Below are 16,613 nucleotides of genomic sequence, written 5' to 3' on the forward strand. Positions count from 1 at the left end.
TTAAGTGAAATAAAAGATTTTACTCTTAACTATGTGATTGGGTCTCATTTTTTATTTTAAATAAAAAAATGTCCAATCCTAGGTGGAATTTTTCTTGTTAAAATTGCAATTATTTATACACACACAACATATAAACAGAGGTCTCATTCTTCAAATGATTTTTCCAGTTCATACCCACCAACCTCCTAAAAGCTCCCCTAGGGTGTGGCCCACACAATCGGACGGCTCAGAGAGTCCCACATGTGGGTCCACCACACATTACTTGGCGGTGTTGCACCACCCGATTCTTTCCCCTACACCGTTCGAGAACTTTTATACGCTACGGTCGCTACCACCAGAACCACCGACACTCCCCCAGAGGAACACTTAATCGGACAGTCTATATTCCGCCACGTGTTACCCTCCGCAAAAATGATGATGATCCAGACAGTAAATCAAGAAAGAAAACGCGTCCCTCTCCCTCCTCCTCCCATCTGTTTATATAGTTACATTTGTACACACTCTGAAAGGAAAGGAAGGATACTCAACAGCCTCTCTCTCTCTCTCTCTCTCTCTCTCTCTCTCTCTCTCTCTGAGATTGCAGCAATGGAGGTGTTCTACTACCTCGTGTTCGGGGCTCTGGCGTTTGTGGTGGCAGCTCTGGAGCTGAGCAAGTCCAACAAAGATCGCGTCAACACCTCTCCGGCTTTCAACTCCTTCAAGAACAATTACCTCCTCGTCTACTCTCTCATGATGGGTAAAAGCACTTACCCCTGGATCTCGCGCTCTTGCATCTCCATTTTCGTTTCAGATCTCTTTTTATTCGTTCGAATCGTGATTTCTCTCAATTGGATCTGCTATGCGTAATTTCGTTAGATCCGTGCTCTTTATCTGCTTGCGGTGTCGGTTTTTGAGCTAGGGCGTCGGGATGTGTCGTATCCCTGTTTGTTGTTTGTAGGGTTGCTGAGATAGTCGTTGATCTGTAGAATGCGTGGTTAGCTGATAATGTGGTTTGATTTAGGGCTTCGGCAGTATTTTTTGTTAATTCTGTAGTTTTTATTTTAGAATGGGGACATTAACTGTTGCGATCCGTTGAATGATGACTCTGTTCATTTTACTGGTCTGTTATTTTAATGCTTCTGTTTGGATAATTTAGATCTCGGCTGTTCATGCGGGATATAGTTGAGTGGATAAATTGGCGTGTTCAATGTTTTTATGTTATATGAATCACCCGTTGGTGTCAAAAGTATAAATGAAAATATAGAATTTAGAAATTTAATTGATATTGGAGAAAATTTTTTGTTGAATTTCATTGACTGGATCAAGCAGCTGTCTTCCAAATCTGATTAAATGTGAATACTTAAAAACCATATGTTGGTTTAAAAATTATAAATGAAATTTTATAGTTTAGAAATTAAAAATAAATGAGGGAATTCTGTCTCAGGTTTTTTTCCTGGTTCATTTGCATTTGCTGCTGTCGTCCAAATATAATTAAATTTAAATGCATAAGCATTGATCATTATTGTAGTGTCAAGTCGTATTGTTGGTAAAACTGATTAAATTTATTCTAGTGAACCTATTTGTTATCCCTCTTTTTGTCTGATATACTCATGTTTGTGTGCTGTAGCTGGGGACTGGTTGCAGGGTCCATATGTTTACTTCCTTTACAGTCAATATGGATTTGGGAAAGGGGAGATTGGCCAGCTGTTCATTGCTGGATTTGGGTCCTCGATGTTATTTGGAACAATTGTTGGATCACTGGCTGACAAACAGTGAGATTTCTCTTTCAAGATTTTGACCCTTTTTGTAGTTGAATTGCTACTTTTTGGTTTCTGATGACTTGATGTACTGAATTTAGGGGTCGAAAGAGGGCTTGCGTGACCTACTGCATAACATACATTTTGAGCTGCATCACCAAGCATTCTCCTCACTATAAAGTTTTGATGTTGGGGCGTGTTTTGGGAGGTATCGCCACTTCTCTCCTATTTTCAGCATTTGAGTCATGGCTTGTTGCAGAACACAACAAGGTGAGGGTTCCATGCTCTCTGCCCTTAAGCTGAAAATACATCAGTGACTGATTGCTGACTATTTTTTTTTTTTGGGGTCATGTTTGAGCAACTGAATGATCATGTCGGTAGGCCTAAGCACTTATGGTCATACATATTACTTAAAGTTACCGAGGTCCTGTTAATGTCTGCTATATTAAAAAAAAAAAAAGATTTTTATTCATGGGAAGTGGGATAACTTATTATGAGAATTTCATAAACCTTAGAATTGATCAGGAAATGCTATGCATTCCTCTCTCTCTCTCTTTTTTCCTGGTCACTGTAAACTATTTTCTATAGATGCGGTCCATATGTTGTGTTCAGCACATTTCTTGTTATTATCTCTGTTAAGTTTCAAAATCTAATTGTTTCCTATCTTGCATTAAAGTCAATCCACACCTACAGTACATTTCTGCTTTGAGCATATCCTATTCACTGAGATAATACTAGTTTCTAATCTTTGCAGAGGGGATATGACCAACAATGGTTATCAGTGACATTCTCAAAAGCAATATTTCTTGGCAATGGTCTTGTTGCCATCCTATCTGGTTTGTTTGGAAATATACTAGTTGATGCCTTGAGTCTTGGGCCTGTGGCTCCTTTTGATGCTGCCTCATGCTTTCTAGCAATTGGTATGGTCGTAATTTTGTCATCTTGGTCTGAGAACTATGGTGATACTTCAGAGAGCAAGGACTTGCTTACCCAGTTCAAGGGTGCAGCTGTGGCCATTGCTTCTGGTAAATTTCTAAACTTGCTTTATATTGTTTGCATTATTCTTACTACTTAAATATAATGTCTATTGATACAAGTGGGAGACCTAGGGAACTGGTTACATATGATGCTTGAAGGGACATAGAAAATAATCATTCTTCCTTGTGACGAGACTATTATTAGAACTGCTTCACCTAAACTTGCTCCATTTTAGACTCTCTACATGGCTTTCGGAAGGGCCTGTAGAGTGTTGTTTGTCTTTGTTCTTATGCAGCATGTGCACCTTTTATAAACACATCATGAAATATATTTTACTTGTCAGGGACGTGGAAAAACAGGAAGTACTTAACCCTTCACTATTAGATATATGGTGCATCTATCTTTTTACTGTTGGCAGCCTGAGTTCTGAGTTCTGAGTTCTGTTTCTTGGTGCCTTGTTTGCTGTTTTACCATTCCTATGGTTATCATCTGCTGTTTTTGATTTTTTCCTATGCTTTTTTTCTCCTTTGTTTCTTTTCTTCTCCTTTCTACAGCTAAAAATGCTTTTCTTAATGTGATTTAGATGAGAAAATTGCATTGCTGGGCGCAATACAGTCTTTGTTTGAAGGTTCAATGTACACATTTGTGTTTCTTTGGACTCCTGCTTTGAGCCCCAGTGATGAGGACATTCCCCATGGTTTCATCTTTGCAACTTTCATGTTGGCTTCTATGTTGGGAAGCACCATTGCATCTCGGCTAATGGCTCGCACATCATTCAAAGTTGAGAGCTACATGCAGATTGTTTTTGTAATCTCTGCAGCTTCTCTGACGCTTCCCATTTTGACAACAGTATGTTACTTGCTATCTTTTTCTCTGCTTTTTGTTTTTGTTTTTGTTTTTGTTTTTTTTTAACTTCTAAATTCTTCTGATCCTCTCTGACATTGTTGATTTGTAACAGTTCTTGGTTACTCCTCAAGTGAAAGGTGGAAGCATCTCATTCGCAGGGTGTCTTCAGCTTCTTGGCTTTTGTACCTTTGAGGCTTGTTGTGGAACATTCTGGCCATCCATCATGAAAATGAGATCTCAATACATTCCTGAGGAGGCCCGAAGCACGATAATGAACTTCTTCCGCATTCCTCTGAACATCTTCGTCTGCATCGTGCTGTACAATGTATGTTACTGGATTTATCAGTTGCTTGTCTTTTCCACTAAATTTAGATTTTAGAGGGCCTTGGTTTGTGGAGTAGCAGTCAGACCATTCTTAGGGTCATTTTATATTATTGTTAAAAATTATGATAACAAAAACCAAAACATAAGCTAAAAACCAAAACTAAAAACTGAAAACTGTTAGCTTTTAAGAGGGCCTCGGTTTGTGGAGTTGCAGTCGGACCATTCTTAGGGTCATTTGATATTATTGTCAAAAATTGCGATAACAAAAACCAAACATAAAACCAAAACTAAAAACTGAAAACTGTTAGCTTGTTTGATTAGGGTCTGTTTGGTATCGTTGGTTTCTGTTTTCTGTTTTTGTTTCTTCACACTGAAGAAACAAATTATAAAAACGTGTTTGTTTATATTGTCAGCTTTCTATTTCTATTGTTGGTTTTCAGTTTGACAAAAAATTGTATTCCAGATTTTATGGTTTTCAATTGTTTTTGCAACTTGTTGCCAAAAATTTTAAAATCTAAAAATAGCTTTTTTGGATTAAATTATTCATTTTATACACTTTTAAATTAAAATCAAAATTAAATGATCATACGAATTTAAATATTATTAAAAAAATATGCATAAATTTCAAAAAATAATAATAAAGGCAATTACAAAATACTCTCACTATTTTTCAATTGTCATGTCTGATAAAATTTTTATTGTAAGGTAAAATTTGAAAGTTGAACAATTAAGTAAAATAATTATAATAAATTTTATTTTTATTATAGTAATTTTTTCAATGTGTATTATTTGCAATTTTATTATTTTAATAATAATTATATAATATCATTTGATTTAGAATGAAAATGAGTATTTTTTATTAAGTTTTAATTTGTATTAGTTTTATAAATGTTAACTAAATAGGTTGCTAGTTGCTAGTTTTTAGTTTCTATTTCTGATTTTTGGTTTTCGTTTTGTCTTTTATTCCAAAAGGCCCCTTAGGATTCCAGAACGAAGACAAATTAAAATTTAAAACCTAAATTTCCTTGGATTAAATTATAATTAAAAAATATGATTAGAATGATGAAAATGAAAAAGAACAAAAATTAGAAAATATTATAATAAAAAAAAAATTATAATCGTTTTACTTAAGTTTTTATATTTTTAAACACACTTTTTACTGTTCCAGTAGTAATCCTATTGTTTATGAAGGCTGAAAGTGGTTATTTTTGGATAACTTTTATTGTTTTTCAAAATGTTGGGTACTTTTTTATGGCTATTTTTATTTAAATTGTATTTTAATTTGCATGGAAATTTTATTTTAATTTTTTTTCAAGAAAAATTGTGTACAAAATAATTTAATCCACAAAAATCAGTTCTAGCACTTTGGCCAAAAGTTGCTACAACAAAATTAAAAACTATAACATCTAGTTTTTTCAAATTTTCCCATAATAGATTAAAACCAAAAATGAAAACTGGAAACTAGACACATATTTATTCATTTTTGCCACCTGTTTCTAAGTTGTGTTGCAATGTAAGCGTAAAAAAGAAATGACACCAAACAGCCCCTTAGGTGGTTATGTTTGGTTATGAAATAGGTAATGGAATTGTTGTTATGTTGGCCATAGCAACTTACAAGAGAAAATAAGTAGTTAGCATAAAACAAATGATTATGCAAAAACAAAAAAATGTATTAATTCATGACATGGGTATTTACCATGGAATGATTATTTGTGTCCTATTTCATGTTGGATGGAGTAACGCAAACTTTTGAATGAGGGACTTTTAATACATCTCTGTACAATTTCTACTCCATTCCTACACTATTATACCCCTTGAAACAATCAACAACTTTAATGTGCATGATATTCCTTATTCATGTCCAGTCAGAGTTGAGACTTTAGCCACACTTGACCTATCTGAACCAGATTAGAACCTATAAATACTGAGCCTGGGGGTTTGTATCCTCCAGCTAGACCCAGTGATAACCCAATCTAATCCGTTTCCAGCACTTAAACGTGTTTGATATACTGAAGATTTCTGACCAATATTTGGGAATACTCAGTACCTTCCCCACTGGATAAGTTCCTGAAAACAATGTCAATGGGTGTGTGTGCGTGTATATATGAATATTCATTCTTCATTTTCTTTTCCTTCTATCAAGAATGATGAGATGCATGATATGATGATAGTATTATGCAGTTGATGTGCTTTTTCCTGCTGTTACTAATACTATCTTGCTGTGTCTCTGAAGGTTAATGCATTTCCAATCACCGTTATGTTTGGAATGTGCTCAATTTTCCTCTTTGTGGCATCCATATTGCAGAGGCGGCTCCTGGTGATTGCAGACAAGCCAAGTAAGTATCCACGTCTTGGAAAATACTGTGAGAGTACCACCCTTGATTTTAGTAACTACCACTTATGATTTTCTCAATGCAAATTGGTGGGTTACCTGTGCTAACCTGTTAACCTCTTAAATCTTAATGGCAGTAGTACCCATATGGTCTCCTTGGAATGCTGAACCTTGAGAATAAATATGTCCAAATATTATTTGATGGCCATGTGTTTTTATGGGTTATTTTTTCTTGTGCTCATCAATGAGTGTCTTCATTTCAGAGACTGGAGATTGGACTGCAATGAAGGAAAGGGATGCGGAGTCAGAGCCATTAAACGACTGATCGATGTCAAGGAATCAGTCAAAAGACAGGCCAAAGAAATTTTTGCAACTGCCTGATTCAAAAATTGCCGCAGCTGGGGTTAGAATGGCATATTCCATTTAATATGGTCACAATGTATCAGAAAATTAGTGATCTGCCCATTAATGGAGAAGGGTGGAGCAAGGAAGGGGGTTATAATTGGTTTTTTTCTTTGTTTCCTGGTTTTTTGGTTTTTTTATTAATCATAAAGTAGCACATAGCATATAAGTATCTCTGCTCTGCTCATGCTCAAGCTCAAGCTCCAAGCTCAAGCACTTTAGCTGCTATACAATGTTGTTTTTTGTAATTTGATTATTATTATTCTTTGTTAATCTGGGTCCCGAGCATTAACTGTTGTAGTCTTGGTCCCCTATGGACAATTTTGTGTCCTGCACCTCTTTCCTTGAACTCTTTAAACTATGGTAATTAAGGTGGGATAATGATTTTCACTTCTGAAGCTGAATTCATGCTGTACCTACATGTACTCGACTTTGGAAGAAACGTTGAAATTTGTGTCTTTACCATATTGGACAAACAAAAAAAATCACTGAAAATGCTTGTAGAAGCTACTACTAAAGAGTTTTTTTTTCCCATTTTATTATTATATTAAAATAAAATATTAAGTAATACTCTATTTGAGAAAAAAATTTCTAAACTAATGCTCGTATAATCTCGCCGTTTGGTGCTGCGAGATTTAACAAGTCTCGCAGGATCAAGCTGTAAGATTTGTTTTCTTGGTTCTCTTATTCAATTAAATCTGGCAGATTCTTCTGCGGGCGCGCCCGCACACACACACACACACAAACACATATATATATATATATATATATATATATATGTTTAAAATTAAATATGCATTATACCCAATTAAAGAAATAAAATTTTTTTTTACCTTCTAAAAGAAAGACAAGTATTTTTAGAAATAAACTCTATTCAAAAAAAAAAAAATGTAAACAAAAATATTATTGCCTTCTAAAAGAAAGACAAGTATTTTTAGAAATAATAATTTCAATAAAATTGGATAAATCAACTTTTAAAAAATTTATTTGAATCCAGCAAGGCTAGACTTAAAAAAATCTATTTTATTCAAAAAAATAAGTGCAAAAAATTTAAAAATATTAAATAAAATGCAAGCTACCCTGTCTAATGAATGCTTAGTTGAGAATCTCATATATATCTATCTAAGATCTAATTTGTACCTTTTTTCACTTTTTTTTTTTTTTTAAAATTCTAGTCATATTTTTTAATAGCTATTTCATTAAAAAAAAGCATCAATTTAATTAGTTTTTTAATTTATTTTAGTTTTCAAAATACTAAAAAAAAAAAAAATTTGCTATTTTAATATTTTTTCTTCCTATTTCTAATTTTTCAGTTCTTATTCCTAATTTTTAGTTTTATAATTTTTGACAATAATATCAAACAAATTGAAGATTTTTCATTATTATAACAATATTTTAATATGTAAAATTGGTTTATGGAGATTAATTTATTCAATTTTATATAGAAATTTTAATGGAAATTAAAATAAAACGACCATGTGAATTTAAAATATAATTTAAATAAACATATTTGCAAAATTTTAAAAATAATAAAAAAATATTTTTTTACTATTTTTCAATTGTCTACAAGTTACAAGATTATTTTTTGTAACAGTTAAATTTTGAAAATAACTGCAATACAAAATAATTTTATTAATATCTATTTTATGCATTCAATTATGTGTTTTTGTTTACTAGTTAGGGATACATGATGTTTGTAAATATCAAGTTCTTTTGATTAATACTCCAATTAAAATAAAATAGATCTTAGCTAGATATATATATGAAATTCTCAACTAAGCATTCATTGGATAGGGTAGCTTGCATTTTATTTAACATTTATAAATTTTTTGCACTTATTTTTTTGAATAAAATGGAATTTTTTAGGTCTAGTATTGCTGGATTCAAATAAATTTTTTAAAAGTTGATTTATCTATTTTTATTGAAATTATTATTTCTAAAAATACTTGTCTTTCTTTTAGAAGGTAATAATATTTTTGCTTACATTTTTTTATTAAATAGATTATTTTTTATTAAATAGAGTTTATTTCTAAAAATACTTATCTTTCTTTGAGAAGGTAAAAAATATTTTATTTTTTTAATTGGGTATAATGCATTTTTAACTATATATATATATATATATATATATATATATATATATATATATATGCCTGGTAAATCTCGCAGGAAAAACTTGCGAAATTTAATTGGATAAGAAAGTCAATGAGAAAACAAATCTTATAGCTTGGTCCTGCGAGATTTGTTTAAATCTCGCAGTATCAAGGTGCAAGTTTGAATATCGTAGGATCAAGTTGCGAGATTACGTGAGTATTAGTTTAGAAAATTTTTTCCCAACTAGAATATTATTTAATATTTTATTTTAATTTAATAATAAAACGAGAAAAAACTCCTAAAAATCAGTGTCTCCATGTTTAAAATTTGTTCTTGAAGTGTTGCAGAGTCCAAAGATTACTTTGAAATTTGGTCTTTGTATAAGCAACCAACTCAAATGTTTTGAATTTTTTGCAGTTTGAGATAGAAAGGACACCATACATTAATTAGTACATTCTATGATATGCATGCATATATAAAAAATTATTGTCATGCACTGTTGCCCGGTCATAGTTTGATATTCTTACTTGACTGATTAAGAATATTACTAAAAATATTCTTAAAAAATAAAATTTAAAAATTAAGAATATCAAGTGTTAAACATATAAAATTATTTTTTTGTTTATTGATTTGCTATATATTCTATTTTTTTTTTTTTCACTCTTAAAATAATTAAAAACAGAAAATTCTTTCCAAATGGACCTCAAAGCAAATCAAACAAAAATATTTTCAACAAATATGCATCTTATTTCCGAAGTAAAATTTTCTGGGACATCTAAGATTTCGGACACCAAATTACCCTTCAAGAGAATACAAAATAATAATAATAATAATAATAATAATAATAATAATAATAGAGATGCTTCTTCCATTACAAAAGAAATAATTATCCACGTTGCAATAATCAGACACAATTTCCAGCATGAGGTAACAAAAATACAATTATTCATATGCGAGATGGTAGACTTCTCAGGGAGGCATTTCAAAAGGAGAGTTTTACCACCCCAAGGAAGAAGGCTAATACTTCCCTCTTCATATTAGAAGATTCAGATCCTATCCTTGTACGTAAATACAAAAAAGTACATACAGAACTAATTACAGCATATGGCGTCGTTTTTCATCCGTCATTGCGACTTCTAAATCCCCAATGAAGAAGAGGATTCTGTCCAAAATCCCCTCGCAAGGTTCCCCTTCCTCGAGCAATCCTTCCCTGACAAAGCCTCTTCTTGAACCCAAAGCCAAGTGCGTTTCATTTCCCGCTCTGCGTCTCCTCGAACCCAGACAGCGTTGGATTTCACCTTGGTGGACAACATAGTAGTACTCTCCTTCTCTAATTATCTTCAGCCCCCTGAAAACACAAACCAACCTCTGCATTCAAACTAGTTCCATGTAATCATGGGGATCATAAAAATCAAGATAGCTGTAGTAGGCTAAGAGATTTCTTGGCTAATAATCATTCATGCGTAAGTTCCCCAACTAGGATTAACAGGAGTCCTTAAAAGGCGATTTTGGAAAAATGCAGATAGTATGATACAAGGGATATTGGGGTTTGTAAGCACATTTATAGGAACTAATTTGAAGGGACACATTGAAAAGACTAACAGAGATTATGAGAAGGTACACAGAGACCATGGGTATGGGTATGGAGATTAAAATGAGCCTCGGGATATAATTTTAGATTTCACCTTGTCATACAATCTCAGTTATATGAATACATGTTGTAAGAAACAAGAACACTTAATAACCTTCAGAAGTGTTCATAATAAAAGCCAAATAGAGTTCTCCCTAACTAAAAGGGGAGACCTTTTATCTTGTAAGGATTGTAAAGTTATGCCAGGGAAAAGTTTGACTTTACATCATAAAGTTTTAATATTAGATATTTGTACAAAGAAACAAAAAAGAACAACATAAACAAATCTCTCTTTCAAACAAGTTCAAAGTTATGTTCTTGCAGATCATAATCATAAAAAACAAGATAGTGATACTCCCCTTCTATAGTTATCTTCAGCCCCTAAAAACAAAAAACAAATCTCTGTGCTTAAACAAGTTCCACGTTTTGTAATATTTGGGATTATAAAAATCAAGAGAGTAATACTCTCCTTCTCTAATTATCATAAACAAATCTGTGTGTTCAAACAAGTTCCACATTATATAATCTTGGGGGTCACCGTTTTGATTACATTAGCTGTCAAACACAGGCATATGTTAATTAATTATTACTTCTATATGTTACTATTTTTATTCCTGTTTTTATAATTCCTTTTTATCCCACTGCGAATTTTTGTAAGCTGGGCAAAATATAGTCAAGATATAGGGAATATGTTACAAATAGTTAAGTGCCAATAAGAAGTTAGCTAGACTAGTAACTTCATTAATATTTTTACTGGGATATTTAAGGAGAAAAAAAAATAGATATCAAAGAAGAGAAAATATATAAACTTGTGTGTGTGTGTGTGTGTGTGTGTGTATAAAATATATTACATAAAAGAGCTCAAGCTAGATGGGCTTAGAAAAAAACAAGTCTCCATATTTAGGGGCAAACCCATTTAACCCATTTTGAAAGTCTCGCATTCAATATTGGGAATGAGTGGGCAGGTGTTAAGGAAATGCGCTGCCCCTGTTGTGAAACCAGAGGCAATTCGCCTTTGCAAAAGATAGATACAACAATACTTAAAAGAGATCGATGTGCCAATCGTCCTTTAACAGAATAGTTAAGGTTTTGGTGCTAAGGCTCCTCCAAACCAAAAAGATTTGGGGTTCTGTTCTCATTGCTACGAAAAAGGCAAAAGATACACACCCCCTCCACTGAAGCCTACACCGACTTAGCTCAGGCAATCAGATCCATAGCAGGTGGACTAGTTGGCTTGTCAGAACAATGTCCAGACACTACTTATACTAACCAGAAAAGGGGTGGAAGCAAACAGAAATTATTGTAGTTTTCCAGTACTTAAAAACATTTTTGAGTTTCAAATCAATTCACCTCATACAGAACACATGCACATGGTGGGATTGATTGTTGAACTATATAAGATCCACAAAATGGGGTTCTGTACTTTTTTCCCTACTTGGATAGGAAGGGGGTGTCAAGCTTTCAGAAACTCGTTGAACCATCACACACTAAAGTTTGTGTGTCGTTCAGAACACAACAATATGTTACTTGTGTAATTAGATATTGGGTAGGACTTTCATATTTTTTGAGGTGTCTTAGGTTGGACAAAGAGCAATTCAGAACCGCAGTAGTCAGTTTTAGTCTGAGATCGACCCTATATATCAAACAATTTGTTTAGTCCATTCTAATGCAAAATAGATCTGCACTCCATCCTCCTAACAGATAAACCATATTATTTGGACCTTCAACTTACAATCCAATTCGTTCGCAACGATCTTGCACCTCATACACATCTTTCCATGACTTTGTGTCGCTTGGGGCAAAGAATGCAGCACGATCTCCCCCCCATCTCTCCTTGAACAGGTTAGACCACAAAATGTTGTCAGAAGCCAAGAGTTTCCACTTCCTGCAAACTTCGCAACACCAAATAGACAGTAATTAGTAATTAATCAACCAAACAGATTAAAAATGCCAGCTAATGAACAAAATTTTGGGCAGTAATTCCAAGTTTCCAACAAAAAATACAATTAAACATAGCAGCGAATCCAGCGATTCTTTTTACATCTATTAAGAATTTTGCCTTAAAAAGTTAGTGTTCTGCAACTGATACAAACACAAGGATGAGCAGGTTAGTCATTTTTTTGCTGGAGAAAATACAAACAATTATTTCCACATCATGATCTTTTAAGGAACCAACTCCCAATCTTCTTTCTCAACAACAGCCCTTGATACCAATTGAGAAAGAATCTGTTGATAGATATGTGATAGTTATCACTTAATAGTCAATAGGGATAGCATACTAATTCATTTTGAAAAATCATACCAATCTTGCATTCTTACGTTCACATAATTCAATTATCTGTGGGTAACAATTTCCATTTTCAGTAAACTTAACGCCAAAACAGCTTGTATTCATCACCAACCACCGTACAACCATATCACACAGCTGTTTTTTCTTTTAGTAGATCAAATGTTTGGGCTTGAGGAGACATATAATCATGATGGTATCCTCTGGAAATAAAAACATTCGATTTCAATTTTCATTGCTCTTCAAGGAACTTAGAAAGTAGGTGTAGAGTAACAATAAATTTTGGTAGATTGGCCAAAATAACAATAAGGAACTTCTCTTTTGGCCGGGAGGAGGATGGGTTCTAAGACATCAAAATGGTTTATGATAATGACACTTTTTGAAATCCAATAGTAATGCATACATAGTTTTGCATAATATTTCCAAATCCCAAAGGAAAAGCTTCATTATGGAAATAAAATAACATCCATAATATAAGGATGCACAATGCCTTGCTGCCGTTTTTCAGAAGCTGATTAGCCAATGATATCCTTCATAATTATTGAGAATAACCATATCCCAACATGACTCGCATATACGTAGAATTTAATCTATATCATCCATAGATAGACGAATAGATGATTGATGTCATAGGTGAAATCTGAGTTTTCTAATTTTCTCCAAACTTGCTCGAAATTTGGATCTGACAATCCTATTTGATCTTAATTCTGGGCTGCAGGATTTTTGAATGAATTGCAGAACTCCATATAATTCCTTTAGCTCTTTCTGCTTCTGCCTAACAAGTAAAAGTCGGGTGTTCTCAAAGATTAAAACCATGTATTACTATGCAAATGGAGATGGTTGAGGGTTGCAAAACTCAATTCATGACTTAAAATTCAAGAAATCCTCTCAGAATTCAAAACTTTGATCTAAAATGATAAATAAAATATCATTTAGATAACAATACGACATCAATTTCGTTCTCCAATCAAGCTTCAAGCATAAAAACACATCAATCCAGAATTCCAAAAATGTTGAAACACGAATATGATTCAGCCAAATCCATAGATATGAGTAATTGGCAACTCTAGGTCAATTAAACAAACCCATTTTGGATCTTATCAAAAAAATTGAGAGATCCATCAACAAAAAAAAATAAATAAATAAAACAGAAGATCCCAGAAGAATGTTCTGTTCTTAAAGGAAAAAAATCTAATACACCCACCAAAAGAAACGCAAAATTCGAGGTGGATATTGGATACCCAGTTCCGATCTTAGCACAAGATTGAGAGAATTATACAGAAAAAGCGCAACAATTTGTCAATTAAAATTTGTATGAACAAAAATGATGTGCGAGTGGGTTAATATGCGATGCCGACCTTGTTGAGCAGTTGCAAGGTTCTGATGATCCAACAAACAGAAGATCTTGAGATACAAATCTGCTGGCAAATTCTCCATTTACTTTTAGAATCAAACTCCGTTTGGAAATCTTTACAATTGTTTTTGCACGATCATTGGGGGATTTAGATTCAGACTAGAGATTTCTCCGCTCATACACACCCCTCTATTCTTTCTCTCGGGTGGTTTGTCTGTGTTTCCAAGGTGAAGGATGAGAGTGCAATGACAAGCCGCTCGAGTAAATAAATAAGTATACTCGCTGCCCATGACACTACTATTTTATTTGATTTTTTTTAAAAAAAAATTAAATTTAAATTGTAAAATTCAAATGAAGTATTATAAATATTTTAAATTAAATTTCATGATCTACTAATCTCTATAATTATTTTTTTTTATCGATTGGCGACAATATATACATGGTTGTTGCAGGCAAAAATTGAAAAACTTTCACGATCCCTAATCACGACCACCTGAAAAGAGATAAATAAGTAAGACTTTGAGGACTCGAGGTGTACTTCGGGGGATCTTTCCGATGCCTAAGTCAGGAATGAGTTTAAAAGGTTTTTTATGTAACAGTAAAATAGAGTTTAGAATGAGATACCTTAACCTCTTCTCTAAATCCCCATTTATAGCGGCAGAGTTTAACCCAATGGTGATATGCCAATTATTGGCGAATTATGTTGCGAGCATGAATCGCTCTGGTTATTATAACGTTGGCATAAATTACTCTGATCATCATGGTGCTAGCATCAATTGCTCTAACCGAGTAGTTGACTTGAGTGGTAACTACCCTCATCAATATTGGACTCTAATCTCCTTTTTTTTTTTTGGATTACGTACTGGGTATCCACGCGTCCATTTTACGGTCCACGTGACTAATCCTGCGCCCCTTGAAGTTGACCCCACAACTCCAAAGGGAGGGTAAATTCAGGAGTCCAAGGGCAGAAACAAGCGCAAGAGGGTTTGAACACCTGACCTCGTGAAAGGCACTCTTGCAACCCGCACTACCACCTGAACCACACCCTGGGGGTTGGACTTTAATCTCCTTTGAACTTATGTTAGGTGGTATCAATATTTGGTTGCTTGTGGCTTAATGAGTCATGTTCTTCTTTTTTGCCCTTTTTGGCCTAATGAGTTGTGCTCATATTTTGGACCGTTTCTAGGCCTCACGAGCGTTGCTCGTCAGTTGGGCTGATTCTTTCTTGCCTAATGAGTTGTGCTCATTTTTTGGGCACTCTTTTGACTTTGCGAGCGTTACTCATTAGTTGGGTCGATTCTTCTTTACCTAATGAGCTATATTCATTTTTTGGGCAGTCTTTTGGCCTCGCGAGTATTGCTCGTCAATTGGGTCAAATCTTCCTTACCTAATGAGCTGTGCTCATTTTTTGGACAATCTTTTGGCCTCATGAGCGTTGCTCGCAGTTGGGCCGATTCTTCTTTGCCTAATGAGTTATGCTCATTTTTTGGATAGTCTTCTGGCCTCATGAGTGTTGCTCATTAGTTGGGCCGATTCTTAATTGCCTAATTAGCTGTGCTCATTTTTTGGGCTATATCTCCAGTAACATTTTGGTAATTTATGATGTCGGGATGGTTGTTCAATTCGACTGGCTCTTGCAGTTTTGATTTCATTAGGGTTAAAGATGTGAGTTCTAGTATTTTCAATATCAGTTAGGATTCGAAATTGATTCAGGATGGATTTGTTTTGAAGGGTTTGGACGTGTATGCACCAAGTGTTTGATCATTTGCGGCAAAGGGAACTGCAGGTGAGCGTGTAGTGTTATTGATTTCGTAGACTATTTCCGTGTCGTATGTATCATCTGTAGGGTCTATAAACTCAGATTATTCGATTGTATCCCAGTTGATCCGTGAGTCCCATGTTGGATTTTTTGGACATGAGGTTGTGAGTGTAGTGGCAGATTGAAGTTTGAGATTGTGATCTGCGAGATATCTACCATTGACGACGGTGATTTTGTTACTGTTTGTTTTGATTATGGTGTGGATTGTTCAGTTGATTGGGCTCTGGGTGCTCGAAAAAATGTCACTAAGGAGTTCGGTTTTGCTATTTGGGGTTTTGCCAATTGCAGTTGCTACAATTGTACAATTTCAATGTGCTTTGCAATTTCAACTCAAATTTCCAATTGCAATTTCAAATTCACTGTTCAGAGCACTGTTCAGCGCACATGAATGTGCAAGAGCCATTATTGCCGACCCCATGGTTCGTTCGGCCAACCCAATGGAATTTCAAAGCTTGGCTTTGTTTATTTGACTGGCAGTGCAACTGTCATGACCTCACTATGCATTTGGTGTATAGGTCATTGTTCAATCAATTAAATAACTTGAACATTCTATTAATTAATATTAGTTATTAAGGCGGAGCTCTTCAAGCGTTGAAACTATGACATTTATTTATTTTATTTTTTTTATAATTATTATTGTATGATAGAGAAAAAATCATACCTTGAGAATAGACACGTTGGCTATATAAATCTTACACATAGAAACATGAATTGTAGTCGGATTCGCTTTAGATTCAGAATTTCCCAATATCGTAAGCTGGGTCCTGATTATTCGTCCGTCAATTTTCTTACTTAGCTTCTTCAATGCAAGTAA

At 33.9% G+C, this 16,613-nt stretch overlaps 2 protein-coding genes across 3 annotated transcripts; one reads left to right on the top strand and one right to left on the bottom strand.

Annotated features, from left to right (window-relative positions):
* Window positions 1–466: 466 nt before the first annotated feature.
* Window positions 467–7,012, top strand: LOC131145636 (uncharacterized). Of its 2 annotated transcripts, XM_058094823.1 has the most exons (8): window positions 467–736; window positions 1,607–1,751; window positions 1,838–2,006; window positions 2,491–2,761; window positions 3,298–3,563; window positions 3,673–3,885; window positions 6,118–6,220; window positions 6,480–7,012. In XM_058094823.1, the coding sequence occupies exons 1-8, from the start codon at window positions 586–588 to the stop codon at window positions 6,539–6,541; spliced, it is 1,380 nt and encodes a 459-aa protein (XP_057950806.1). In that variant the 5' UTR covers window positions 467–585; the 3' UTR covers window positions 6,542–7,012. The 2 variants fall into 2 exon arrangements, with proteins under 2 accessions (XP_057950806.1, XP_057950805.1); XM_058094822.1 differs by having other exon boundaries at window positions 480–736; window positions 6,118–7,012.
* A 2,542-nt stretch (window positions 7,013–9,554) lies between these two features.
* LOC131145637 (uncharacterized) lies at window positions 9,555–14,257 on the bottom strand. Its single transcript, XM_058094824.1, has 3 exons — window positions 13,985–14,257; window positions 12,072–12,231; window positions 9,555–10,057 (listed from the first exon to the last, which is right to left on the bottom strand). The coding sequence occupies exons 1-3, from the start codon at window positions 14,061–14,063 to the stop codon at window positions 9,805–9,807; spliced, it is 492 nt and encodes a 163-aa protein (XP_057950807.1). The 5' UTR covers window positions 14,064–14,257; the 3' UTR covers window positions 9,555–9,804.
* Window positions 14,258–16,613: the final 2,356 nt, after the last annotated feature.

The sequence above is a fragment of the Malania oleifera genome, chromosome 13 (assembly GCF_029873635.1).
Source record: "Malania oleifera isolate guangnan ecotype guangnan chromosome 13, ASM2987363v1, whole genome shotgun sequence".
Taxonomy (NCBI): Eukaryota; Viridiplantae; Streptophyta; class Magnoliopsida; order Santalales; family Ximeniaceae; genus Malania; species Malania oleifera.